This window comes from Carassius gibelio, chromosome A2 (assembly GCF_023724105.1).
Source record: "Carassius gibelio isolate Cgi1373 ecotype wild population from Czech Republic chromosome A2, carGib1.2-hapl.c, whole genome shotgun sequence".
Lineage (NCBI taxonomy): Eukaryota > Metazoa > Chordata > Actinopteri > Cypriniformes > Cyprinidae > Carassius > Carassius gibelio.
The window spans coordinates 9,330,071-9,357,902 of NC_068372.1; the positions used below are offsets into that span (position 1 = coordinate 9,330,071).

General features: G+C 36.2%; 3 protein-coding genes across 3 annotated transcripts; 2 read left to right on the forward strand and 1 right to left on the reverse strand.

The window, feature by feature from the left end:
* Positions 1-4,061: 4,061 nt before the first annotated feature.
* LOC128026151 (dnaJ homolog subfamily B member 4) lies at positions 4,062-8,138 on the forward strand. Its single transcript, XM_052612938.1, has 3 exons — positions 4,062-4,539; positions 5,002-5,579; positions 7,120-8,138. Exons 1-3 carry the CDS (start codon positions 4,329-4,331, stop codon positions 7,351-7,353), a joined length of 1,023 nt encoding a protein of 340 aa, XP_052468898.1. The 5' UTR covers positions 4,062-4,328; the 3' UTR covers positions 7,354-8,138.
* Positions 8,139-8,518: 380 nt separating this feature from the next.
* LOC128026156 (PDZ domain-containing protein GIPC1) lies at positions 8,519-22,321 on the forward strand. The gene is made up of 6 exons (XM_052612952.1): positions 8,519-9,068; positions 17,799-17,984; positions 18,512-18,692; positions 19,195-19,313; positions 20,486-20,567; positions 21,319-22,321. Exons 1-6 carry the CDS (start codon positions 8,802-8,804, stop codon positions 21,468-21,470), a joined length of 987 nt encoding a protein of 328 aa, XP_052468912.1. The 5' UTR covers positions 8,519-8,801; the 3' UTR covers positions 21,471-22,321.
* Positions 22,322-23,423: 1,102 nt separating this feature from the next.
* On the reverse strand, positions 23,424-27,766 carry LOC128026161 (thioredoxin domain-containing protein 12-like). Its single transcript, XM_052612966.1, has 7 exons — positions 27,598-27,766; positions 27,020-27,080; positions 26,043-26,095; positions 25,632-25,705; positions 25,458-25,527; positions 25,280-25,363; positions 23,424-24,312 (listed from the first exon to the last, which is right to left on the reverse strand). Exons 1-7 carry the CDS (start codon positions 27,698-27,700, stop codon positions 24,233-24,235), a joined length of 525 nt encoding a protein of 174 aa, XP_052468926.1. The 5' UTR covers positions 27,701-27,766; the 3' UTR covers positions 23,424-24,232.
* Between the last annotated feature and the right edge of the window lie 66 nt (positions 27,767-27,832).

Below are 27,832 nucleotides of genomic sequence, written 5' to 3' on the forward strand. Positions count from 1 at the left end.
ATGTCCACCAGCAGATGGAGCTGTGGCGTTTGTTATTATATGGATAAGCAGCGCGGGTCGTTTAACCCTTGTGTGGTGTTCATTTTTTTGTTAATTCAACACAATCAAAAATGTTATGTTACAATAATCAACAGAGGTTTACGTCATCCCGATTACAAGCAATATAATCAGCATATATGGTTAATATTTTCTCTTTACCTTTGTTAGATCACATTTAGGAATTAAAGTGCTACTCGTTTTTTTTTTTTTTTTTTTTTTTACTAAAATGACATAAAAAAAAAATTACAAAATTATAATCAAGATACGAGTTGAAAAATTCAACAAATTTACAAATGAAGCAAGGTTTTTCGTAACTACTGACTTTTATTTATTTGACTTCATTAGAAATTTAACCCATTCAGGTCAGTTTACACAACACAAGCTGAACACATACAGTAGCCATGTCAGTCTATAACACATCAGCCCCATTGAACAAATTGCCTTTACATATAGTCTATACAAACATGGAGTTTTACTGTGTGTGTGTTCTTGCACTTGATGCATGTATATTGTGTTTTTCTCTCCATCTTGGGTCCACACACTTCGCAGCGCTTCTTTTTGTTGCTGCTGGTTGCAACCTAGAATAATGAATAGATCAGGAATTTTACTAACACCTCTCTCTCTCTCGAAAGGAGATACTATACTGCAACAGCATAACACACTTTCTTCAGGCTCTGCCAATGGTAGTTCTGTAGGTCGGGTGCATGGGGCACCACCATTCTCCTCCTGAATCCTCCTCGTGATGGCTGCAGACGCTTAGGAGCTTCCCTCTGTTCCAGTCTGGGTTCAGTCCCATCCAGATGACAAAGGCATTGTACGCTGAGATGTCCAGTGTAAGGTCCTCCTTTTGCAGCTGTAGGCAGTCACCAGCTTGTCCATGGTATTCACCCCTCCTTTTGTGGCATTATACTCCATGATGATCTCTGTTTTTTGATGCTCCTGGCCAGAGATTCTTCCATCCCTGTGCAGTGTTATGAGTACCACAGTCTTCCCTTTCTTTGGCACATAGGATACCAGGGACGTGTCAGCTTTGTACACAAACTTGGAAGACTTGACAGGTCTGTTTTTTTGTAGTCAGCAGTTGGCGTGGCAGCTCTGTCTTGTTTTTCCATATCGCTCGCACCATGGTCAGCAAAAATTGTCACATGTGATGTTGTGTCCACTGAGTCTCTGAGTCATGTCCAGGACAACTCTCATTCCTTGATTTTTCTCAGGGGCAGATGTCCTCATAAACCATGTTTATACTGTAATACCCATTATACACACTTGTGTCCTCATAAACCATATAAAAAAGCACACACACCCAATAACATAAAGTTTTCACCACAATGGCAAAGCTTATTATTTATTATTATTTATTGTGTCCCGTGCCCAAATCGCAGCTGGGATAGAGTATGATAAAAGAAAGATTGGTTCCCGCAAGACAGAGGGTAAAATGTGCGGGAATGTGAGAGCAGACGGTGGTCGTGCTTGAACACAAAACTCACACTCACACTCACACACACACACACACACTGACAGGAGGACGACAGAGTAAAGGTACACAGGTATTTAAAATACGTATTTGAAATACAAAATACTATTTTGTATTTTGTATTTTAAAGCCTTTGGAAAAAATCAAATGTAATTTGTATTTAAATACATTTAAGACGAGTATTTTTGTATTTTCAAAATACTCAAAATACTTTGAGCCAGTCAACCTCTTTATCAGGGTGCTGTTTTCATGCATCAACTAGTTCAGACCCCAGACACGCACCTCCCCCCCAACCCCAACATTCATCCATGTGAGCTGCAGCTGTACAAACCAGCCTTGGATCGGCAACTTTTCTGGAATAAAGTGAGGATGTGCTACTTGTTGAATAAAGTAGCTTGTCAAATGTGTTTGAATCATTAACGTTACTGCATGTTAGGGCTGGGTGATAACATATGACAATATCGTAGATTCGTAGAAAAAGCAGCGATGAGAGGAAGTAGTTTGCAGAATAATTTGTCAAACATCTCTTATACTGTCTATGTCAAACACTCGTCTCGTGAGAAGTTTGTGAATAAATGGATTTCTTCACACGTAAACTGATTAGGTTGTGGGTCATTTTGATGACACATGTGAACAAGTTTTTTAGTACACTTCTTAAACCCTAACCAAATAATCAAGTTAAAACCAGTAAATTTGAATTTGTGACTTGTGACATTAGAACAAAACATATTAATATGATAAGATATGTATAACTTGAACAATACTGTGAACAATACTGTGTTATATATGTTTTTTAATTCATTAATTATTTTATTTCAATTAACGATTGTATTAAACACCGACCATTACTTTATTCATTATTTCTGCTATGCAGGCTCATTTTGTAAATGTAATCATTTTAAATTTAACAAACATGGTGCTTTATGAAAATGTAGCCGGACACATTTCCAAATTGTGATTGTGTTTACCCATCTATGCAAATGTTTTTTTATGTAGAGATGAAATAATTAGGTTAATCACTGTCTGTCTACATCAGTTTAGTGTAGTGATTGTGTGCATTTGTGAGGACAATGATGAAAGATACACCACACTTTTAGTTTTATTGTTCACCAAAAGAATTGTGCCAAATGATTTCTAATTAAAAAATATATATTTTAGATAAACTTTATATTTTCTAATTATGTATATAGAAACAAATAAACTTTACATTAAACAAATATAAAAGTTACTATACTACTTGCACAAAAAAAGCATCAAAAGAGTTTGAAATTCAGTTTTTGCAGTGGTATCAAAACTGATATTGATAATTGTGAAACCATGCCATATATTGTTACTGTAAAGTAAAATTAAGATTTTGGTCGTATCACCCATCGAAATTCCATCAACTAGTTCAACTGGGCGGGTCAGGTCAGCAATATTGGATGGCAGATACTTTAAGATTGTGAAACAAACAGAACTGGGCCACACTGGAACGCCAGTCTGTCACATTGGCTTTTAATGATGGTGATAAAACATAATAAAAGTTAGTTTTTGTAGTTTTTTATTTCTTACACTGCAGGGGAAGGAAAAAGGTATATAAAATTAAAACTAAAGTTTCTATGCACACATCTAAATGCTTTTTGGCATTCAGAATAGGCCCAGATAGATTTCAGCCTGATAGGGATACCTGCACTGAATCTTCAATTTCACATGTATTTTGTGTATTTTCAAAATACAAAATACTGTATTTGTATTTAAATACATTTTTCCACACAGTATTTTGTATTTATATTTTAAATACATTTCCATGTATTTATGCCCATCTCTGCACAGGACCTACAGTTTCCACACTTTTATTAGCCACTTTTATTAGCCTTTTATTAGACTCGAACATCCTGTGTGTAATGTAAATGTGTAGGGGGGGTGTACAGTGTGTTTTCATTGAAAATGTGTTCTGATATATATTCTTCACAGAAAATAAGCCAAGGCCAATGAGTCTGAAAAAAATGAAAATGGGTCCAACAGACCCGAACACCATACAAAGGTTAAGTCAGTATGGGCTACACAGGCCAAGCCTGGTTATTTCAGGTTATTTTCTTTATGTTGTATTCCTATTAGACTCGTTATCTAATATTTTTTTTAAAGATTAGGCCTACTTCAAACATGCAAAGCAGGGCTGGGTGAGAAGGGTTGGGATGGGGAGGCAACTGGATCTTTCATTGGCAGGCTGCCACCTGCCAGTGAAGGATTGAACTACTTGGAGTGCTGCCTTTCATTATCTCAGATTTTCCATCTATTTTCAGAAAATGACGTCTAATAGTCTGCATCCATAGTGGCTTTGATTACTAGCTAAAACTCAAATGAACAGTTTTAAAGTAGTTTATATGACACTGAGGTGCCTATTCTTTAGTTTTATTATTAGATAGATAGATAGATAGATAGATAGATAGATAGATAGATAGATAGATAGATAGATAGATAGATAGATAGATAGATAGACATCGTTACTCGTGCTTGAGTGAATTTAGATTGATCTGAAATGGGAAATGACGTGCCTCGGCTATTACGTTCTAGAAAGCAGACTGTGATTCCAGAGCTGCAGTGGTACAGGGGAGGGAGCCATGGCTATTTAAAGAGGGTAAAATAACACAAGATCTTTAGTGCTGAGTAACCGCCTCCAAACAGACACGACAGGATCAACTGGTCATCTGTATCGCGGTTTAAAGAGGCAGGATTCGACACCGTAAACACCACGACGGTGCTTCCATCCACTTCTCTTTCAGGAGACTGACGAATCCTCGGGAAGCGGCGCCGACCGGGGTCTGCGCAGGAGAACATGGGCAAAGATTTTTACAAAATTTTGGGAATCGCGAAAGGAGCATCAGACGACGACATCAAAAAGGCGTACAAAAAGCAGGCTCTGAAATGGCATCCTGACAAAAACAAGACGGCCAACGCGGAGGAGAAATTCAAGGAGGTCGCGGAGGCTTATGAAGTTCTTAGTGATCCAAAGAAACGAGAAATATATGACCAGCACGGCGAAGAGGGTAGGTTTACTTCATCTCTGTATTTTCCGAAATAAACAGCGAAAATAGGAATGCTCAATCCTTCTTATCTGTTAAATATCTCAGATGTAGGATAAATGTTGTAGTAATGAAAACGGAATCTCAGGTAACGTTAGTAAGCAAAGTTGCCCATAAGGAGTCAAGTTAGTTTTTTTTTTTTTGTGCTCAATCAAGGCCTTTTTTAAAATTAGAAACAAAGCTATATATATATATATATATATATATATATATATATATATATATATATATATATATATATATATATATATATATATATATATAAATGTCGCTTTTAATTAGAAATAATTAGTCTGATTTGTGTTTATGAGTACCGCTGTGGGATGTATTATAACTGAAGTCATGAGGCCTGTGGGTGGCCTAAATCTTCCTCAGTTTTTTCTCTCGGAGATAAAACATGTTTTCTGTCAAATCTGTTAATTTTAGGGCTTAAAGGAGGTGGAGGGGTGTCTGACGGGCCAGGAGGCAACTTCACCTACACCTTCCACGGAGATCCTCACGCGACGTTTGCCACGTTTTTCGGAGGAGCCAATCCTTTCGAGATATTTTTTGGCAGGAAAGCCAATGGACGAGATGACGATGACATGGAGGTGGATGGAAGTGACCCATTTGGTTCTTTTACGAGTTTTAACATAAATGGATTTCCACGCGAGCGGCACGTCGGTCAGGGCGGCCCTCCGCGCAGAAAACAGGACCCCGCGATCCACCACGAGCTCCGGGTGTCTCTAGAGGAGGTGTTCCACGGGTGCACAAAGCGCATGAAAATCTCACGCAAGCGCTTGAACCCGGACGGGCGGACCTTGAGGACCGAGGACAAAATCCTCACTATTGAGATCAAGCGTGGGTGGAAAGAGGGAACCAAAATCACGTTTCCACGCGAGGGTGACGAAACGCCTAATACTATTCCTGCAGATATCGTGTTTGTCATCAAAGACAAGCCTCACGCCCACTTTCGACGAGAGGGCTCAGACATAGTGTACCCGGTCCGGGTCAGTTTGCGCCAGGTGAGAGAAACCACTGACTGACATCTGACTGTTGTGTTGTCTTGCTGTCTATCTGCCTGTCATCCTTCCATGACTGTGAAAGTATCTATCCATCCATCCATCCATCCATCCATCCATCCATCCATCCATCTATCTATCTATCTATCTGGCTCTAAATGTCCATCTATCAATCTTTCCATCTATCCATCTGACTGTAAAAGTGTATCTATCTATCTATCTATCTATCTATCTATCTATCTATCTATCTATCTATCTATCTATCTATCTATCTATCTATCTATCTATCTACATAGATTGTTGTCTTTGAGGGTATAATACATAGATATTCACCTAAATTAGATCATTCATATTTTTTTTTACTTCCAAAAGCATATTTTAACAGTAATTTTACAGTAAAAATACATGCAATATAATATTCAACCATATATGGTAATTTAAGCTACAGCAGGCCTATAAATCTATCTATTTGTCTATTCAATGATAAGTCTGACTTCACAAATGTTGTCTTGTTGAACATAATATAGATTGTCACCTTGTAAATTATGATAATGCATAATTTCTACCTAAAAAAAAAAAGTCCTTTAGACAGTATTTTTCAGCAAAATTAGGCCTACATGTATATGTATATACCTTTTATTAATTCTAAATTCAATCTATTTTACACCATTTATGGTAGGTTAATTTACAGATTGTTAGAATTACAGTTTAAAATGTTAAATTGCCAGTTAACTTAATTTTACTGTAGAATTCTGTGTCTTAAAGTGATTAACACTTTTATAGATCTATAGATCTATCAATCTGTGCAGGTTTGTATAAGGCACAGTTTTGTACATTTGCCTAGCTAAAAATGTTACATTCTTTGTGTGAAATCTTGTCTCTTACATAATGCAGTTTGGACAGGAAGGAATATGAGCTCGATCATCTGTTGTGAGAAGCCAGAAAAGGAGCTCGCCCACTCAAACTGTTACAGGGCCATCAAGATGTGCATATATGGCGAAATCATTGATAGACAGTTCTGTGACTGTGAAGAGTGACTGTCAAAACCAATGAGATATGCTTTTAGGCTGTTGGATGGGATGCAGCTGATGAAAATAAAAGAGTTGGATATATTTTTGCACACAATATTTGCAGTATAATGAATAGAAATGATGGTAGGCCTATATGTGTACATGATACTATCAAGAAGAAAGAAGAAGAAAGTTTCAAGAACAAACTGAGAGTCAAGACGTGCATGAATAGCATGAGAGGCTGAAAAAATGAATGCGTATCTAAAAGCTGGTCCAATTCAAATACAGAATAATCAGCTCACACCGGGCATACATAAAACTTAGTCACTCATTGTTTTTATAAAGGGATGAAAATGTAAAACTTTTTATGACTGGTTTTATAACTATTTATATTGCAGTTATGAACAGTTTATACTAACAAGTATTAAAACATTTAAAGTTGTTTTGGTAACAGACTATTGTTAATAAATATTATTGTAAAGAGTTACTAATATTTCTTATCTTACTAACAATTGTTTTGTCTTCGATCCTAGTCATTGTGTGGAAGCTCTGTCACCGTGTCGACGATAGACGGTAATACGTGCAATATGAAGATAACGGATGTTATCAAACCCGGCATGAGGAAGGTCATTGCTGGACAAGGACTGCCTCTCCCAAAGAACCCCGAACAAAGAGGGGACCTCATTGTGGAGTTTGATGTGAACTTTCCTGACAGTCTGCCATCTAATGCCAAGGATGTCCTCAAACGACACTTACCGACCTCATAAATTGAGCTTGGACAGACTTTTCTATACGAACAACTCAGTCCACTAATATGACAAATCAAATTTTGAGAATGTGCAATTTCTATTTTTTATCTAAATCTTTGTAATGTTATATATCTATCATATATATATATATATATATATATATATATGAATTATGTTGCATGCCTATGTCAGTGACAGTATCAACTTAAAGTGCAATCTGTGTCTGAATATTTTTTTTGTTCTTGCAAAGTTATGATATTTTTATGCTTCTTTTGAATTGTGCAGTAGGAAATGTTTCATTGAAACCAGTGTTTTACAGACTAAGATATACAGATTTATTTGTTTGCCTTTTTCAAGTAGATCCCATCTGTACTGACAGATCGCGTACTGTTCTTCTTTCTAAATCCAAAGTATGTAATTTTAGTAAATGATTGGCTTGGAGTGAACTGTGTAATGGTAGCATGGATACTAGCCTTCATTTGCGATATTAAAGCATTGAGCGAGACACAACTAATGCCTTTTCAGAGCTGATATGTCAGATCCTTGTTAATGTGAGCAACGACTCACATAATGCAATTGTCTTTGACAGAGACCAAGAATTGTGTGCAGTGGGTTCATAGCACACCATGCTTATTCATGGAAAGTTAAGGAGAGCGTTTACATTGTTAGAATAATTTTATTTTACATTTCCATTCTATTGGCTTCACCTAGTGTCTTGTGTTTGAAATTTATGGATAAACTTTTATGATAGATTTCATAAAAATAAATAAAATATAGGAGGTACAGAATCCTCAACTACTGTACACGTGATTCTTTGACATATCCGCCAGAGGACGCCACATGTTCAAAATCAGACTACATGAAGGAAATGAGGTCCAAAATCGTCGGCAACGTTAAAATTAGTCATCGTATCAGAATGATGACCGTGATTTCTGAAAGCATAAACAAGATATTAAAAATCTCATTATTATATATATATTCACACAGTGCTGGATGAAATAGACTATTACAAATTCAAAATGGATATTGATTATATCTGCCTTTGGTGAGGAAAGTGTATATACAGTAATATTTATGGTATAATAAACGTTCCAGGCGTATGTGTATCTTCATCTGCTTTCACCGGTTGGAGTTTAAAAAAAATAAATAATAATAATTGACACCTGAGCCAGGTAAATGAGTTGCTGGATGACGTCACGGCATCCTGTAGCGCGCGTGCGTTCGGCCATTGAGTCTGTCTGTGCCTCAGCGTCAAGAGAGTTTACTGTGGATCCGCATACCGTCTATTTCTAATCTGCTACCTGTTGAATACTACCGTTTTTACCCCCGGATCGCGTTTGAAAAGTGGGAACGAGCGCGGTGAACAAAAAGGACAGGTTCAACAGGTTGATTTGCGTCCCTCAATGCTTTAGCTGTCCGGTTCCCGTGTACTTAATTCGACCTACGGATTTACAGGAGGAGCGAGCATGCCTTTGGGACTCAGAAAAAAGAAAAACAAGTCGAGGGAAAGCTCGAACTTAGTGGAAAACGAGGAGGTCAGCGGACACGCAGGTGTCGGGAAGCCCGCGGTGAACGGTGGCGGACTCCCTCCTCCGCCTGCCAGCATGAGACCGAAACTGGTGTTTCACACGCAGCTCGCGCACGGGAGTCCCACGGGCAGGATCGAGGGCTTCACGAACGTCAAAGAGCTGTACAGCAAAATAGCAGAAGCGTTTAATTTAAGTCCTGATGAGGTAAATGTCAACTGTTCAACATATTTCAGAATCTCCGTGTGAACTTGAGTCAGAAATAAATTACAGAAACCAAGTTGCAAATCAAAAAGCTCTCTGTGAACTACAGTGCCTGGTGTTTGCGTAAGGTGCGTCTTTCTGGGTACAAGGAACTGAAAATCGCGGGCTGTTTTTTTCTTCTTCTGATGATAACCATCTTTGGTTTTCAGAAATGAGTTATAGTTGTGTTCTGAAATTGGTACTTTTTGTAAAATTATAAAAATGTTATATGGTCAGTGGCAAATAGGAGTATTTTAAAAGTGATTAAAAAAAATCTAAAATGCATGTGCTAAGTGCTTAGAAATATATATCCATACTAGCGTACTAGTTCAATGTTCTAAAATACTTCCTAAACCTTAATTTAATTAAGTAAATACTTAAATACACCCCACCCATTCATTTTCACTGTTTGTATAGTTCCTGGGTTTTGTCTTTGTGGTGCAACATAGGTGTTTTCAAGTTTATTGTTGTATTATTTGCGTTATTTACATAAGTTACTAATAGTGCATACAACAAAGATAAGTAGTGTAACACTGACCCATAAACATGATTTTAAAAGCATCACATAAATCACTTTTAGTTTCTAGTTGTTGAAATAAAAATCATGGGGTGAAATGCCAACACTCTCATTGCAGTTCATAAACTGTTTTACATTTTGGTGAATTGATGGCTTATTGGTATGAATTTGTATAGTCTTCATTACAAATCATGTCGTACAAATTCACACAAAACCACCACCCCATAAAATAATAATAATTTTATCAGGATTGGGTTGCATTGTAAGCTTTTGAGTTCAGTGTTTTTGATTCTGGGTGCTTTAAAGCAGTGCATAGATACTTTCTAAATCCATAGAAAATGAAAAAAGTATTGAATACAGAAAGATTCTCCTAAGGCACCAGGTGTTAAAAATCCTATTGGTTGCAACTGAAACGTTTAGTTTTTAGAGTGTCAGTGAATGGTGTTGTCTGGCCTCTCATATATCAGAAAGTTTCTTAGAATGCTCTGCTGAAAACACGTAAGGGGGTTCATCCCAAAAACCAGTCGGACTAGTAACTAGTCTTTTAGCCAGACGCATCAGTCAGATCTATCAGGTGTGAGTGGTTTAAAGGTTAGCTAACAGATGGTTTTGATTATATTCTGATAGAGTAAATCACTTAATGGCTTTGTGCGGTTTAACCATTGCTGATATCCAGTACAGTTTCTTTATAAATGTACCTTTAGTTATATGCATGTTCGTATGATGGATTCGCAGATGATGGTTTAGGAACATTGCAGGTCCTCAGAGGAAGTCCCTCACATCCTGTTACATTGGGCACAACCCTAACACATGATGATAAATCGCTCCGACCTCTCCAGGGACGGAGGGAGTGTAGAGTAGTGCATACTTCGCAGCATTTCAATACTCTTTTGCATGTGTTGGCTCTTGATTTTTAGTGCTGTCTTTACCAGAACTTTGGGATGGGATTTTTTTTTAGCTAATGAAGTGGCTACTATTTTGGATTTAAGCAATAACTAGAAAGCTGTCATATTTAATGGATTCTTTGGTGCACTCAGATTACTCCCAATATCGTAACACCCAAGGCATTCAAACCTTCCCCTTGTCAGCTTCCAGATAATAAGTATACACGGTTAAAAGGGCAGTGTGGATTAGGTTAGACTGCCCTCTGTTAACATGTTTACGCACGTACAACATTCATTACCTTCCTATGAAAAATTAATGTGACAAAGAGACTCATTTTGTCAAGTGACTGGCAGACTGAAGCCAGACATCCCCGTCTTCATTGTTTGGAGTTAAGTTGGTTTCCACAAGTAAAAAGACATTCATCTGTAATTTCGCTGAACCTCACTGGTCAAAGTCTGTTTATTACTATGACATCTGAACTCTGTTGCACATGTTGGATTGCGTGACTTCACTGAAGTGTCCTTTAATGGAGCTAACATATAATTTGATTAGCATTTGCATGCAGGTGCTGCTGTCTGGACATTGCGTAGTCTGCTCAACAGTTGGTTTTGCTTTCTATGTTTTGCAGGATCAATCGATCAGGAGAATTGGTTGATTGTTTTGATAGTCCTCAATTGTCTTTGAAAAAGCAGGCTTATCTAGACTAGACTGAACATTTGCTTCAGGGCCTTCAAACTGCTGTGTGTTTTGACTAGTTCATTTAACTTTCTTTTCTCACTGCTTATGTTCTGAGCAAGCCAGTAGTGTAATCTCCATTGACTTCCTCTTTGAAATCCATATTAAAACTGCGCTAAAAGTCTATTTGAGTGGACAGTATGTAGCATTGCTAATGGAGATACAAGTTGTGACCAATGCGTTTTCCTTTAAGACAGAAAAAAGCAGCAGTGAATATTTGTGTTATTTTAAAATTCAAATAAGTTGTCAAAGGGTTGGTCTGTGCATGCTGGCTTTTTTGCTTTAGAAAAGCTAGATATAATGCTGATTAGCTTCAGTGTTAACTGGTGTGGCAGGTACTCGCAGTATATCTCTGTGTGACATCAGAATACACTTTCATGTAAACTGTAGTAGTAACAATGGCCTCCAGTGAGGATATGTACAATCTTAAATTCCTGCAATATTTCATAGACAGGATCATCCATTGTAGATACGAGACCAGTTCTTTGTAACCATTTGCAATCTGACTAAACACTTAATTCCAGCTATGTCAGTATTGAATTTTTCAGTGACGAGGCATGCGGTTCCATATTGTTGTGTTTAATGAGGTGAATTTTGTAAAGCCCGGCAGGAAGTTCAAACTTAAAAGGAAGTAAAGCATTTTATATTAAAAAAAGCCTATTTTAATGTTTATTAAAGACTTGGAACTGCAGTTTTGTGGCACTGAAAGTAGCTAATATGTATTTTTTTATTGGAAAATCGACCAAAAATATTTCATGACTCATTTGTACACTACACAAATTTTTGTTTAGTCATATCTTAGAAATATACCACCCACCAACACCACCAGCTACCTCCTACACTCAAAAAAAAAAAAAAAAAATGCTGGGTTTAAAAACCGCCCAAAACAGGTAAAAAAATAAAAATAAAAATAAAAAATCTGAAACATGATTGGAGGCAGCAATAATAAAAATATTATAAGCCTTTAAAAAAAAAAAAATTATATATATATATATATATAATAAGTGTTCATTTCCAAACTATTTTGGGTTCATTTTAAGCAAGTAATATAGTCATTTTTAAGTAATAGTTGAGTTAAATAAAACCTCCCAGAAGGCTGGGTTAAACATTCAACCCAACTTCTAGTAAAAAAACAACCCAGTCGCTGGGTTTTGTCCATATTTCACGCAGCATTTTTTAGACTGTTGGAGGTAGCTGGTGGTGTTGGTGGGTTGGATATTTCTAAGATCAATAAAATGTTTAATTACTCGTTATGCACTACACACATTTTTGTCTAGTCATGTCATAAAAAATATTCCATCAACAAACACCATCAGTTACTTACTAACATTACAGCTCCCGACTAAGAGATAACTGAAGCATATTGGCCATTAAAGATTCATCATCATTTCATTGATCCAGTCAGGGTTAGTTTGCACTTCTCCTGTAGCAGTTTCAAATAAAAGTAGTATGTTTGCATAGCGTTCTTCTCAAAATGTAAACACGGTTTTATAATGACACCACTCATTTACACACATTTTATTTTTCTTTATTTTTATATATTAAATGGCATATTTTATTTTCCCTTGTTTGAACACCTGAATGACCAGTAATCATCCGTAACAGAAACTGATATTTCAGTACATTGAGGAATGTTTTTATAATATATCAAGTAGCCTACTTTTGTACTTTTACTCAAGTACTTGATTTGTACTTGACTTGAAAAAAAGCCTTGAGTAAACTCTTTGGGGATATACTGACTTTTATTTTCAAAGGATTATATTGACTTTTATACCCTACAAAGCATTGATTCATAAATTATTCAACACATGGGCCTCAGAAGCTAAAGAAATGTGGGCGGGTCCTCCTCCAGAAAATGTTTACTGGTGCATGTTAGCTTTATACAACATAGTGTAAGTGTAACTGTAATTCAGTGCTGCAACAAAGACTGCAACAGGCAGAAAAATGATGAACGTTCAATTAAATACCAGCTTGTTTAGTGACAGTACGTGAGCACACAGCCAGACCGACCTGAGTGGTAGATATGCATAGATCATTTGTTTATCTTGCTGTGTCTCTGGAGTGCAAGTACTGAAAACACGGAATGGAGTTTAATATATGGACTCTGAATGAGTCAAGTGGAATGGATTTGAGGAAGCAGCAGCGTGGAAGTCAAGGCTGTAGCTAAAATGGAGTTTGGAATGGAATTTAATTTAATAGGACATTCCTCAAGTGGAATTGATTGGAGTGGCGGTGTTCTCCCATTGAAACATTAGGTGACAACAAAAAAAATGCTACCCATCACATCTACCCCAGCCCTAAACCTACCCTTACAGTAATGAAAATACAGTAATTATGTGTTCAGCATGAGAAAATCAATGCAATATTGATGTGCACATTGGTCTTGTCCCACCCACGTACAATGGTTCCAATGGCCATGATTCAATAGTCTTTCTTGAGAATGTCTTTAGCCATTTTGATCTCACAGTTTCAAGTAGAAGTCATTTACATGCTTGTCGTATTATGTTGCAGTAGTTGTCACCCACACTGAAAACAGAGGTTGATCCTACTCGGGGTCATTATAAGGAATTGAATTTATCGGTGTCGTAACCTGTCCTTCAAGTGTGTACTTGCTGTTGTCAGCTGAATGGAATGTGTTCAAACACGACACAATTTCAGTCGCACCTCTATGGAAACCCGTTTAGATGGTAATGTTGTTAACTTCAGGCGTCAGTCTGTGTATTTTGAATACACACATTTTATCATATGGATCAGATGGGATTTTATCAGATGGGATCGTTACCTTTACTTTATGAAATACAGAAAAAATAGCAGACAAGTCATTTATTTGACCACAGTATTACAGTTCTCCCGAAAATGTTGTTCATGTCTTTCCAAACCTGAATGACTTCTGTGGAACACACAAGTTATTTTGAAAAAATGCTTCAGTGTCTTTTTTTATATATATATATATATATATATATATATATATATATATATATATATATATATATATATATATAAATATATAAATACCAGTTGACTTTCGTAGTATGGAAAAAAATATCCGAAACATTCTTCTAAATTTTAGAAAGAAAGAAATGCAAGAAAGTCATGCAGGTTTGGAATGAGTGTGAATACATGACAGAAATGTAATTTTTTGGTTAACTTTAACAACTGTTATGTTAGCAAGTATGTAAAAAAAAAAAATCAGAGAATTTCACTTGCATGATCCTCACTCTTCATTCACAGGGTGTAAACAGGGAAGTTTTGAAAGCTTCCTTTAGCTCACCTATGTTAATGGTTACCTATGGAGAAATGTTGATGAGACTAGCTGTTAGTCAGCCGTTGTAATGAATGATTTGAAGATTCTCTTCACTTAATCTACAAACATGTCCGCGTGGTGTTAAACCTTGCTGCTTCAGCATTTTTCCTGGTAAACTGTGTTAATATTTCAAAGCCCCGAATACATAACGTTTGTTCTTTTTTTAGTCCAATATTCATGCCGGCTTAATCTTTAGTCTCAGCTCTTTCATTCATTCATTGTAATTAGAGCAGACTGCCCTGCCAAGACCCCAAAATAGCACCTGGTTGCCAAAGAAACGGGCCTCTCTGTCCGACCACAAATGGATATTTGTCCCATAATCCACTTTATTTCTTCAGAAGTGTTGTAATAGTTTACTTATAACCCTGTATATTAGCTGACAAAATAGTTTTTTTTTAATCAGCTCAGCTCACTTCCTGCTTATCTGTTGCAGTGCTGTCAGTGGGTGTGTCTTGTATCGAAGGTGAAACATTTGCCAGTTGAAGGAGGTGGGCGGGTACATCACAGCGTAGCTGCTGAGGACGTCCTGTGTCTCTAAAAACGTGCAATGTGTAAGAGGAAGAATGATGTCAGTCGCAGCCTTGGTAGCACAGTGTAGGTGTCTGTGTCCACCCACAGATATGGCAAAGATCTGCCTCCCAGTCTGCCAGGGTGAAGCAAAGCTGGCCGTCTAGTAGCCAACCGCCCTCTCCTTCCCCCCCTTGTGTCCCGACAAAAGCTCCCTCTTAATCCGGGCCTGTGGAGAGGCCCGGTAACCAGGGCAACAGTCTTGTATGCATGTCAGCTGATGTGTGTCCAAAGTGCCCGCAGTGCACAAAAGGGGGAGAAAACAAGTCATCTTTGTTGGACTGGCTGCACCATCAAAGGTTGTTATAAAGAGCTGATAGGGACTGATATATTCTCTTGCATCTCTCGTTAACATTGCGTCCAAAGGTTGTCCTTAGAAAACGTGCGTGTTTGTACGTTTACAATCAAGTTATCATGGAACAAATGAAATACCTCCGTCTTTCTTGACTTGTTATATAATACTAATGTGGAGAAGTTTAGTTTTCACCAAGAATGAATGGCCTGACACTTCATCCGTGAACTTTTAAATCTGGTGTCTCAGGTTGCCAGGTTTCAGGTTTCCTTGCTGCTGCCAGAAAGTCACACTGAAAGAGTTGATGCCAGATTCCTAGCTGACTGACACTAGGGGGAATCCATCTGTCTGTGTGGATATCTGCATTTGGAGGTCAACGAAACGCTGTTCTGATGGCCTGTGATGCAGGCCCAGTGTAGACCGCAGATGTCTCACATTCATAGTACAGCAAGTTATTCTTGCATATTTGTATTAGTCTTATGATGTGTATATGGCATTCATTTTAATTCAGTTTTTAATTATACAACATTAATTAGTTGCAAGACTTTTATTGATGCATCATCTTTTGTTTGTTTGTTTGTAATTTTGCTAAATAGATGTACACAAAAAAAAACTATTATTTTATATGGAATTCATCCTTTCCTTTAATCTGCTCTTCTTTCACATTTTCTGCATTGATTATGGGGGAAATTCCGTGAAATGGAAATGTTGTGAAACCTGTTGTGATGACACCGGTAACTGGTTGTTGAAACATTAACAAATTAATCAGGTTTTTGGATAAACCATATGTAATACTTAGTTTAGTACATACTTTGGTTACAAAGCTAAGCAATCATTGTTGGATCTATTGGAATCCAAAAAAAAAGGATCCTAATTGAAACTTCTACAGGATTTTTTTTACATTTATGTTTATTTATTTGTTTGTGTCCTATTGGATATGCTATCTGTAAGAGAATTGCTACTTGTGTTGTACTGGAATAATGTTTTGCAGCTTTATAGGAGATAATTTAGGGAGCTGTACAGTCCAGATGTATTTTCTTTTCATTCCTTTGGATTACATATAAGGAAATTTTATTGGTAATTGCAGTTTTCTTTATGGCTTCTCTGTGTTCTGAAAGGTAATATTTATGCTGGTCATTGAGGCCTTAAAGGACATTAGCAAAAAAATAAAATATTTCCAATAACAAAAATGACCAGGGTGAAAAATACATTTTGGAGAATGAATTAATACGTTCCCATGAGAAACTGTGTTTTTGCAAAAGTGTTCCGTTCTGTCTTATAAATACATTTGACGTGGGAGGAAAAACTGTATCATAATGCTTTTGTGAGCAAGTGCAAAGTTTCAAGGGAATTCAACATTTTAGCGAGAAAATGCAGATCTTTTGCGAGAAAAGGCAATTTTTTTCTGGACTTCTTCCCAGAAAATTTTTTTTTTTAGGAGAAAGCAAATATTTTTGAGTGAATTCAAAGTGTGGTTAAACTTTATTTCAGTTATCCACTTCGTATAAATAGCTTGTAACTACGTTAACTAATGCTTTGAGTATTAGTAGACTGTTAGGTTATAGTAGATTAAGTTGAAAAAAGTTGCATAGTCAGTAGATTGTGTGTTTGGGACCATCAAAATAAAGAGTTAACATTATTAAGCAGACAGTCTGCTAATACTCTAATGACTGGAAGTTGACATGCACTTACAGTAGTAAAATGTCAAAATAGAGTGTTGTCCAAAGTTTATCTGGGGAGTGCAAAATTGCAATGGAACCAAGAACATTTAAATATCATCTCATGATGATGAAATTAGATGATAATGATGTAAAAAAAAAAAAGAGATAGGAATAATATAATAAAATAATATTTCAATGCATTTGCATTTTCAAGCAAAACTTTTGCATTCCCTGAGCATCGTGTTTGCTCACAAACATTTTGAGATGGAAATAATAAGTGGGAGAAAAAATTATATTTCAGTGCAGTATATTTCAGTGTTTAATACTTCAGTGCAGATTTTTATTTCAGTTTGTCTTCTTAAAATGCTACAATATATTCTGTCAAATTGTTTTTTATTATTATTCACAAATGGTCAAAGAACAAATGCACATGAGCATAAGATGTTATGATGGTAAGGAAATGCAGATTTGTGTGAACTAGGATAGTTTTGACATACCCTTAAAATGGGGAGTTGGTTTTGAGTTTTGAAACATGCAGTATGTTTTTATTGTGTAAGTGTCACGAATGATTTGATTTCATTATCCCTTTAAACATTTACTAATACAACAAATGAACATTTTATATATCCAACTGTGGGATAAACTAGATGTAGCACATTTGCATAAATTTGCAAATGTTCTCATTGTTCTCTGACTTTAAAATGCCAACTCTCCTCTCTATGTATTGTAACAGATCCTATTTTGCACACTCAACACCCACAAAATTGATATGGAAAAGCTGCTGGGAGGGCAGATAGGACTGGAGGACTTCATCTTCGCTCACATAAAAGGCCTCAAAAAGGAGGTGGAGGTGTACAAAGCTGAGGAGGCACTTGGGCTCACCATCACAGACAATGGAGCTGGATACGCTTTCATAAAGGTAGACTCACAATGATGCTTCGGTTAGAACAGGGTGTTATTTTGGAATGCCGCCCTTTCAGCAGTGCAATAATTAGTTTTCTACGTCTAGTGCACATAGCTAGTAGTACTAGCTTTGCCCGTGTACAGATAATGATTTGCATGTATTTGAAAGTAAAATGCAGTGCTTCGAGAGTATTTTATGACTTTCTATAAGTTGTAAGATATCCCTTTGCACAAATAAAAACATTTGTTTGCTTTCGGGTATGTTTGGCCAGGCTTTGATTGAGAAGTTAATCATTTAATTCAGGTGATGTTAGAAGAATGCCACCCTGTGATTGTAAGATCACATGTTGAAATACTCTAAAACGCTGGATTTGTATCTTTAAAGCGACGTGTTAATTGTGTTTTAGATTCATTTTTTGAATTCTCTATACATATTATTTTAAGCCCAGGTAATGGTTAAAGTTAAAGTACACCAAAAATACTTTTGCACAGTTGCTATTTTAAGTTATTAGTAAATATGAAGTGTGCCTGTGTTTTTGGCAGCGTATCAAAGAGGGCAGTGTGATGGATGGAGTAAAGGTGATCTGTGTGGGAGATCATATCGAATGCATTAACGGAAAGAACATCGTGGGTATGCGGCACTATGAGGTGGCGCGGATGCTGAAGGAGCTGCCCAAGGATCAGGCCTTCAGCATCAAACTTGTGGAGCCCATGAAAGCCTTCGGTTTGTCATTCATTCTTGTTGAAATTTTTTCGAGATATTCTGGGTTTAGAACGTTGTGTGTGACTGATGTATGTAAAAATAAATAAATAAAATCTAGACAGTAGAGTGCAACAGTTTCTGAAGTGAAAATCACATTTATATTCTCAATACAGAATTATTTTACAATAAAGTATACATCTTTTACGATAGACTGCTCATGAGCTCTAACATTGATACATTATGGTATTTGCTTCTAAAGAAGCCATGTGTTGATGATTTTAATTTCATTTTGAAAGAAAAATGTTTAATTTTTGAATTCCCAACGAAGAACTACCCATCCCATAATCCTCAAGAGAGCTCCACCAATCAGAGAAGTGGCAAAGGAAACTGCAACAAAAGAGCTTGGAAAAAAACTTGAATTAATAAATACTAAAACCGTTAATGTTGCACTATATTTCTATGCATCATGTGATCTATTAAATGTTATTGTGTTGATAAATGTTGATTTAATTTCACTTGGCAGAGATGCTTGAACCAAGGTCAAGAGGAGGCGGAGGCAAATCCTCGGGAGATGGCAAGATAGGCACAGGCAGGGAAACCCTCAGATTGCGCTCCAAGGGTCCTGCAACAGTCGAGGAGATGGTAACAGTGTCTCTCAATGTTGAAATTCTGAGTTTATATCTTACAATAAACACAGAGATATGTACACAGAGTAAACAGAATTGTGAGGAAAAAACAATCTAAAATCATTGCCGTTTTCACTGAACTGTGAGATGTAAATTAAGAATTCAGAAAATAAAAAATTGTCCAGCAAAAATTCTGAGCTTTCAGAAATGATCTTTCATTCCATATTCCATGGTAGAAACATTTTTCCATATACAATAAAATTAGCAACATGGCCACTGACAGTATTAAAGGGATAGTTCACCCAAAATTTAAATTAGAATTACTCACCCTCAAGCCATTCTAGGTGTATATGACTTCCTTCTTTCAGACGAATCCAGTCAGATTTATATTAAATAATTGACTTTAATTGACCTGATCATCCAAGCTGTTCAATCAGTTTATCAGTCCAAAAGAAGTGAAATAAAGTGAATCCATCTATAATAAAAAGTGCCTCACAAAATATCCATATTCCAAACGTAATAATCACTTTAAAGATTGCGCCAACAGTTGAACACAGAAGCAGCTCCGGGCTGATGACGTATGAGGTCAGCACTGCACACATGCATGAGTCTCGTAAAAAAAAAAAAAAAAGAACCTTTGTTAACAGGAGCAAAGCAAAGGAAGCAATGTTTCCTTACTTTAGCAAAGGGAAATCATTCTCTTTCTTTACAAATCCTCGTTTTGTACTTCTAATTCGTGACCGTTGATTTGTTTTGATCTCTCTGCTGCGCTTCCGTGTTCCTCACTTCTGAACGGCACATGCGCAACGCCGACGTCCTACGTTATTTGTCCAGAGCTGCTTCCGTGTACAATGGTGAGCGGAAGCTAGATTAAATTTATTATTATGTTTTAAATATGGTTATCTTTCTTACAAAAAAACGGATGGATTCGCTACAGGAGGATTTTGTTCACCCCCTGGAGCTGTGTGAGGCACTGTTTATTATGGATGGATGTGCTTTACTTCACTTCTTTTGGACTGAAGCACTTTTAACACACACTGATTCATTTAAACAGTTTTAAAGATCAAAGACATATACACCTTTGCCTTGAGGATGAGTAATTCATGGGCTAAGTTTCATTTTTGGGTGAACTAAGAGTTATGACATTCACTTGAGGAGTACATCTAATGATTTTCTTTTACCCCACAGCCCACAGAGTTTGAAGAGAAGGCAGTGAAGAAAGTGGATGACCTTCTTGAGAGTTACATGGGCATTCGAGACACTGAATTAGGTGAGATTTCAGTAATGTTGCACATCATGGAATGTCATGCAAGGATGATATCTTATCATGAACAGTTTACTTTGTGAACATCTTAAAGTAGTTTGAGTATTATTTATATTGATATTGTATGAAATTGTATTTGCCAGTATTATTTTATGACTACTTTATACAGTATGTTGTGAAGCACATTGGGCTGCATGTCTTGTATGAAGAGTGCTATGCAGATAAATGCTTATTATTATTTATTATGAAAGTGTGTTTTAACAAAATACAGTACCATTCAAAAGTAAAAAACTTTTTTTTTTTTTTTTTTTAAAGTATGCTAACCAGGGCTGAATTTATTTAATCAAAATGCAGGAAAAAAAATTAATATTGTGAAAAAATATTTTATAATCTTTGAATGAAATACAGAAGGTTCAAAACTATTTAATCTGATCAATTTAATGCATTCTTACTAAGCATTAATTTCTTTAAAAAGAAGAGTTTTAAATGGTTGTGTACATTTTATAAATTTTTACTACATACAGTATTTTTTCCACATTGCTTACTCTATGTGTAAAACAAAAAGTTAATTTAATATTTAATATACAAAACAACAGTATATTAAATTATTTTGGTACTGTGTTTTGTACCAAAATCCGGTTGCCGAAGTGACTTTTGCAATGGTTTGTCACTGTAACAAATATTACTAACGTGTCAGGCTCTGAGTATTGCAAAACGGGATGACTTTATCCTCCTCCTCCTCCTCACTTCTGCACAGCTGCCACGATGGTCGAGGTGGGCAGAGATAAGAACAACCCTGATGAGTTTGCCATGGCTCTGGACCAGGCTCTTGGTGACTTTGCCTTCCCAGATGAGTTTGTGTTCGACGTCTGGGGAGCCATCGGTGACGCTAAACAGGGACGGTTTTAAATGCTGCTGCTACACACACACACACACACACACGCACACACACACACACACCCCACCAACCATAAAACACTGAGCTGAAATCAAGATCATCCTGTTCAGACTAATGCAGTTTATAGCTAGCATGCTGAACATTTAAACTGATATGATTGTAAGAAATATTTTTACAAATAAATAATAAACAAAAAATAATAGTAAATATCCCCACTGTATTTTTCTTCACATAATACTTTCTCAAGTCTTTCAAAGAGCTTCAACAGCAGTTAGGCACCAGGTTTTGACCTCTCAGGATGAGAAGAATTTATCTAGAGAATTTATTTCTGTGGCTTTGCATTTGTAGGTGAAGCTGGGAGTTTATGATTGCAAAGAAAAAGGGAAAGGGTGATGTTTGAAACACTCTTTTTGCATATAGAGAATTTTGTATAGAATTATGGAGATACATCCATTGTGTTTTTAGAGCTATTTTAGACTTTGTAATTTATTTAATAAAGTGATGAAACTTTTGAAAAATTGCAGCTTCAGTAGCTGATTGTCACATTATAGACAATTCAAAATATACACATGAACATAAAAACATTAAGTTTGTAAACTAAGTCATGTAACCTTAAAAATAGTGCCAACCAGACATAATCAGAAATGAATTGATATCACATGGTTGATTTTATTGCTATTAGTTTTATTGTAAAATACAATCCATAAGGGATCACTTTGTATGATAGATGTATGTTTTTGTGTGCCTTCACTCTTGTGTTGTCAATTTATGTATGAACAATCTCTGTTGTGCTCAAATCACAAGTTTTGTCAAGTTTTTTTTTTCTTCCATTTATTAAAGGTGAAAAAAATGATGCATTAAATTTCTTTGTGAATGTTAATTCACTGTATTATTTTTAGCTTAACAACATCAGGTAAGATTGCTTCTTATATTTCAAGTCGCAATATGCCATTTGATTCTGAATCATGCTCGTTGTGGGTGTTTTTGCACTGGGGTTTGACTTTCTGCAAACACCACCAATAGGAGGTTGACAGTGGAACAGAAGGACAATCTGGATAGTGACTGCCCCCTGCTGTAGCACTAATCATGAGGTTGTGCTTTGTGTAAAAGCCCTATCAGGCAAAACTGCTCCATAATGTGGTAGTATTTAAATATAACAGTTGTTACTAGTTATCATTTAATTAATACCAATAAAACAAAGATGCAATTTCCTCCTAAGGATCGGAAACACTACATAAAAATTAGGGCTTTGGACATCTTTAATCTAAATAAATAATAATTGATAATCTTAAAAAGTTTGGGGACTGTAAGTTATTTTAGGAAGAATCACACCTGAAGTGTGCACATCCAATAGGCCAAGAGCTCAATGTGAGTGCTCAGTTACAAAAAGTTGCATAAAGGAAGATCAAAGTTGGCAGACCACAGCTCCAAAATTAGAAAAATATGTGTGATGTTCTCACCACATGTGACGCTTTGAGCCCAATCGTCTGATGTAGAGCTTTTAGGCTCGAAACGTCACCTGTGGTGAGAGCAGAAATATTTTTCAACTGCGTTTCGAGCTGTGGTGTGCCAACTTTGATCTTCCTTCCTGCAAGGTCATTAACTTTTTTTTTTTTTGCAGAAGTCTAAAACTCATCAAGGCTGCATTTAAAATAGAAATATTGTGACAGTATACTTGTCTTTACTGTCACTTATGGTAAATGTAATGCATCCTTGAAAAATAAATATTTAAAAAATAAAATAAAAAACCTTTGAATGGTAGTTTAGGAATTATTTTATATGGCACACATTTTAATTTGTTGTTGTTTTTTGTGTGTGTGTGTGTGTTTACTGATGGGTTGTCAACTTAATTTAGTAAAAATCTCTATTGTGCTTAAATCCTGTTTTAACACAATGCATCAAATACCATAAAATATTTAAGTATTGGTCACTCTACTCTGTAAGATGATACTGAAATAACTGTATTGCAATATTTTATATCAACTTTATTTGTAGTCTCATTTTACATATTGGTACAAAATACAATAGGGTGAAAACAGACAATTCCCTTTCAACCCCCCAGACCCCCCAAAAAAAGAAAAAGAAAAAAAAAAGAAAGTAGTGGCAGCTCACATTATATTCCTTAAATTAAAGTTACTTACAATAGTAAAAATCTATTTAAAATTAAAGGCGACTCCATATATCGAGGACTAAGACATGGCAAGTTTAAGAGACCCTATTAGAATTTCTAATAACATAATAGAACTGGTACGTTCATAGGGGGGTAGAGTTTAGGGATTATAAGGCTCTTCATGTAAGTGTCTGTGTAACTGGATCAGTTTACCACAGCTTGCAAGATATGGCTTGGAAGCACATGAGACATGTCTTACTGGCGTGTTTCTTAGTCAAAAAAACGTGGAGTGCCTTAAGAATGCAGTCAAGAGGGCTGAATGTTTTCAACATGAACAATCAATATGGACATGTCAGCTTTGAACTAATGAAATGCAAGATGAAGAAAAAAAAAATATTGATTTTTAGCACCCATTATGTGATATGGACAGTAAGTATGCTTTGGTTCTCAAAGTAAAAAGCCAATCTAAAGCAAGCTGCGATACCTTGAAATGTAATCTGTAAATGCATTATAAATTCCTTCATTTTTGAAGCTTGTCTTGTGCTATAGCAGATCAAATTAAATGACAGGAGTTGAGGTTTGTGATGGATGGATGGATCTAATGTGCCCAGCAAGGTGATGCAGTGTACTGTCTGAGATCTTTCCATGCTGCTTCTGTCCTTCTTAGAGTTCATCCCCGATGTGAGTGGACCTGAAGGCATCACCAGTCAGCTTCTCTTGAGCTTCCTTCATGCTAGCCACAACTGCACACGAAAGAAACATGTGGTCAAGTTAGATGTCAGTCGTTCTGTTCACAATGCACATTAAATCTCATTTGTTTTCCAAATTCATCTCTAGAATGGACTACACACAGTCAATCCTGTTTTGCATTGCCACTGGAAAGTTTGCTATTTGAAGCAAAGCGAGTGAAAAAAAGTAATTTCAGACAAGAATCAAGTCAATACACTGCACTGTTTATGATGCATTTATAAACTCAATTGTGATGACAATATTTTTGCAAAATGTGTTACGTCAGAACTTCTGTGTTCCTATTCCATAGAATGCAACAGTCAGATTCAAGAAGTAAAAATGCCATTTGTTTTCTCCATAGGGAAATTAATTTTTAACGATAACTTAGAAACTCTGAGGTTGTTAATCAAAGCTGCATGCTTTTATTGAAGTCTTCAGTTGACATTATTGACCTTGATTTAAATAATCGTGTTGAACAGTGGAATCCCTAGTGAAAAACTGCAATACCCACAGAGTTGAAGCAATCGAATCGTGCCAAACAAGCGCTGAGCTCCGCCCACTCCCAAGAAGCATCACGAATCAAGTTGGTCTCCCGCACTCTCAGAAGTTAAATATTTGAATATATATGCATATTTTGCAATTAACTTAATATATTGTTTCTATATGCACACAATGAACCACTTTAAATAGACTGTTTTATATTTCTCCAAGGTTTTAAATTTGTTGTTTGCAATGGTTCATGTGATTGTAGTTCTTTCTTTCACTAAAGCAGTAACTTCAGAGTCTTGGACCTTTTGTTTTTTGTCTGATTTTCAAATACTTTACTACAAAAAAATGTTTGTAATGTTGTGATTAACTTGTAGATGGTTGGTTTGACTTGATGAAAAAAAGAAAAAAAGTGGCCGGCAATAATTAATTAATAAAATATAGATTTATATATTTATGTGTCTTTTAAATGACATTTTTCTTAGAATATCTTACCTTGATCTGCATTGCTGTAGAAGTATTTGTAGGAGGGGTTCCCATTCTTGTTTGTGATCTCAGAGTGGACTTTACCAGTGGGATCTTACCAAAGAACAAAAAAAGGAAAAAAAAGTCAGTCCACCTTTAAACAAACGAGTGCATTTGTTTAGTCCATTTGTTTATGTTTATGACCTACCAAGAAAAAGTATTCTTGGAATGTAACCGCCATCTGGAATAAAGGCCTCATCTTTTGGCTCCTCTTCATCCTACAGCCACACGAAGAGGGACATGGAATGAGAATATTTTTATTTAAACCATCTACAATATGTATTTTGTAAAATGTATTAAGTAAATAAGAAGAGCTCCTCACCTCCAAGTTGACCATGACAAAGCTGTGAGCCAACTCAGAGATGTCCTTTGATTCAGCAAACTTGGGCTTTAGTGCTAAAGATATTTTTTTAAACATCATAAATCATCTGTACACTTCAAGGTAACAGAAGAATAAGCCTTTCATACATCATAAATTAGTACCGCTCACAAGTTTTTTGATAAAAAATATAATATTGATGAAAAGTGACCGTGAAGATTTTTACATTTTGAAAAAAAAATTGACTTTTCAACTTTCTATTTATCGAATAAGCATGAAAAAAATCTATCATGGTTTCCACGAAAATATCTACTAGCAGTACAGCCTTTATCAAGACGAACTGAACACAAGTTCCGGATCTTCTGCAGAATATCATTAATCTGTACACTGTCCAGAAACTCAAGCAGCATCTACCTTTGCAGGCTCCACACCACGTCTTGTGAATGATGACCATCAGAGGGAGCCCACTGGACAGAACAAGATCAGAATTACATTTGGAAATCACTTATAAAACATTCCATTCAAACGAAAACGTTGCAGATGTCAAATTCATTCAAGGCAACTCAGTCCCTCACTCAAGGCGTCTTTAGCTGACGTGGAGCCCCCCTCGGTCCGTTCACCGCAGGGCCCAGTGTGACCGCACCAGCTACACCCCCCTAAGGACGGCCCTGCCCTCACTGAACAATGGCTAATGTAATTCTATTCTGCTAGGATTTTTTGTTTTGTTACTCTATTGAGTATCACATTTGATACACCATTATCCTTTACATAATACTTTATATATAATCACTGCATATCTTCCAATTATATGTCTTAGAAAGATGATATTCAAACGCTTAGTTTTATGATCAAAGCTCTGTATGTTTTATTGTGGGGGGTAAAAAAATATAATGCAATGCAATACAATGATGATGCAGAGATTTTTAGAACAAGATAAAAGAAAAAAAAGGATAATCAAATAAACTTCAGTCCAGTTAGTGTTAATTTTGAAATATTACAAACAAAATAAGTTACTGTAACTTTTATTTTATAAAAATCTGTAAAGATTCCACAGCCAAAAAACAACAACCAACAACAACTACACCCACACACACACACACACACGTTTAATATCATTCAAGTAACAGAAGGCATGTAGTAGATTGTATACAACTGTTTTTTTTTTTCAGCAAAGTTTTGATCATGTTGATAATTTTAATTAATAGAGCATTTAAAGTTTGATACAAATATGATACAGAAGGCTTTACAGGGTTAAGTGCCTGGACTTGACCTGATTATATTTCTGAAAGTCTGGTATAGGCCTACCTTTTATAGAAATGAATTAACTACACATAAACTACAATGTTACAAAGTACAGAGGATATTGAAAACCTAGATTAAGCCAGATGTACCTTGCTTCAGCCTCCTTCTTCCCATCGTCAAGGCTCCTCCAGTGAATATGGTCACCAAATCCTTAAATCATACAAACATCCATGTATATTACAGATATTAAAATGATCCATCCGGTGAGGTGCAAGTGTACCTGTTGGAACAAGCCACGACTACAACCACTGAACAAAGAGATCTGCAACAACGCGCCTGTGATCAGAGATTAATCACGGTCTTTCGTCCAATACACAATGACAATGCAATGTCAGAGGCGGGTCAGTAAAAATACATAACTCATATGATCATTTTTTTATGATTAACGTTGCTAATCTTAATTGCAGCTGCAAAATCCCATATATTTAGGTTTATAATGAGCTCATCACTTAATAAAGCATATTATTTCACCTATATGGGAATAGGTACAATGTCATATTAGCAGTGGACATTTAGCCTTACTGAGACAGTAACGTTACTGAGTTTTTGTTCGCTCAATCGGGTGTTACATTAGATCCGCGTTCCGGTCAGAAGCCGGTGGTCTACCACAGCAAGTGTTTATAGGGATAATATTGCTCAAATGTCTAAATTTATACAAAATTTTTACCTCGTCCTTTGTCATCAGCTAACACCTCTCCGAAATGTGACGCAATAAAAACCAGAATAAAAGAAACCAGAGCAATGCTGAATAAAGACGACGGCATTTTCATTCCGATGGTCACTAGCCTTGAGCTCGAGCTGCCTGCCAGGATCCGGGTAGAAACCCGCGGGGTCTTAAATCCCGCCGATTTACAGTAGCGCGCTGATGGCGTCAGATGCGTCATTTTTTATTTTATTTTATT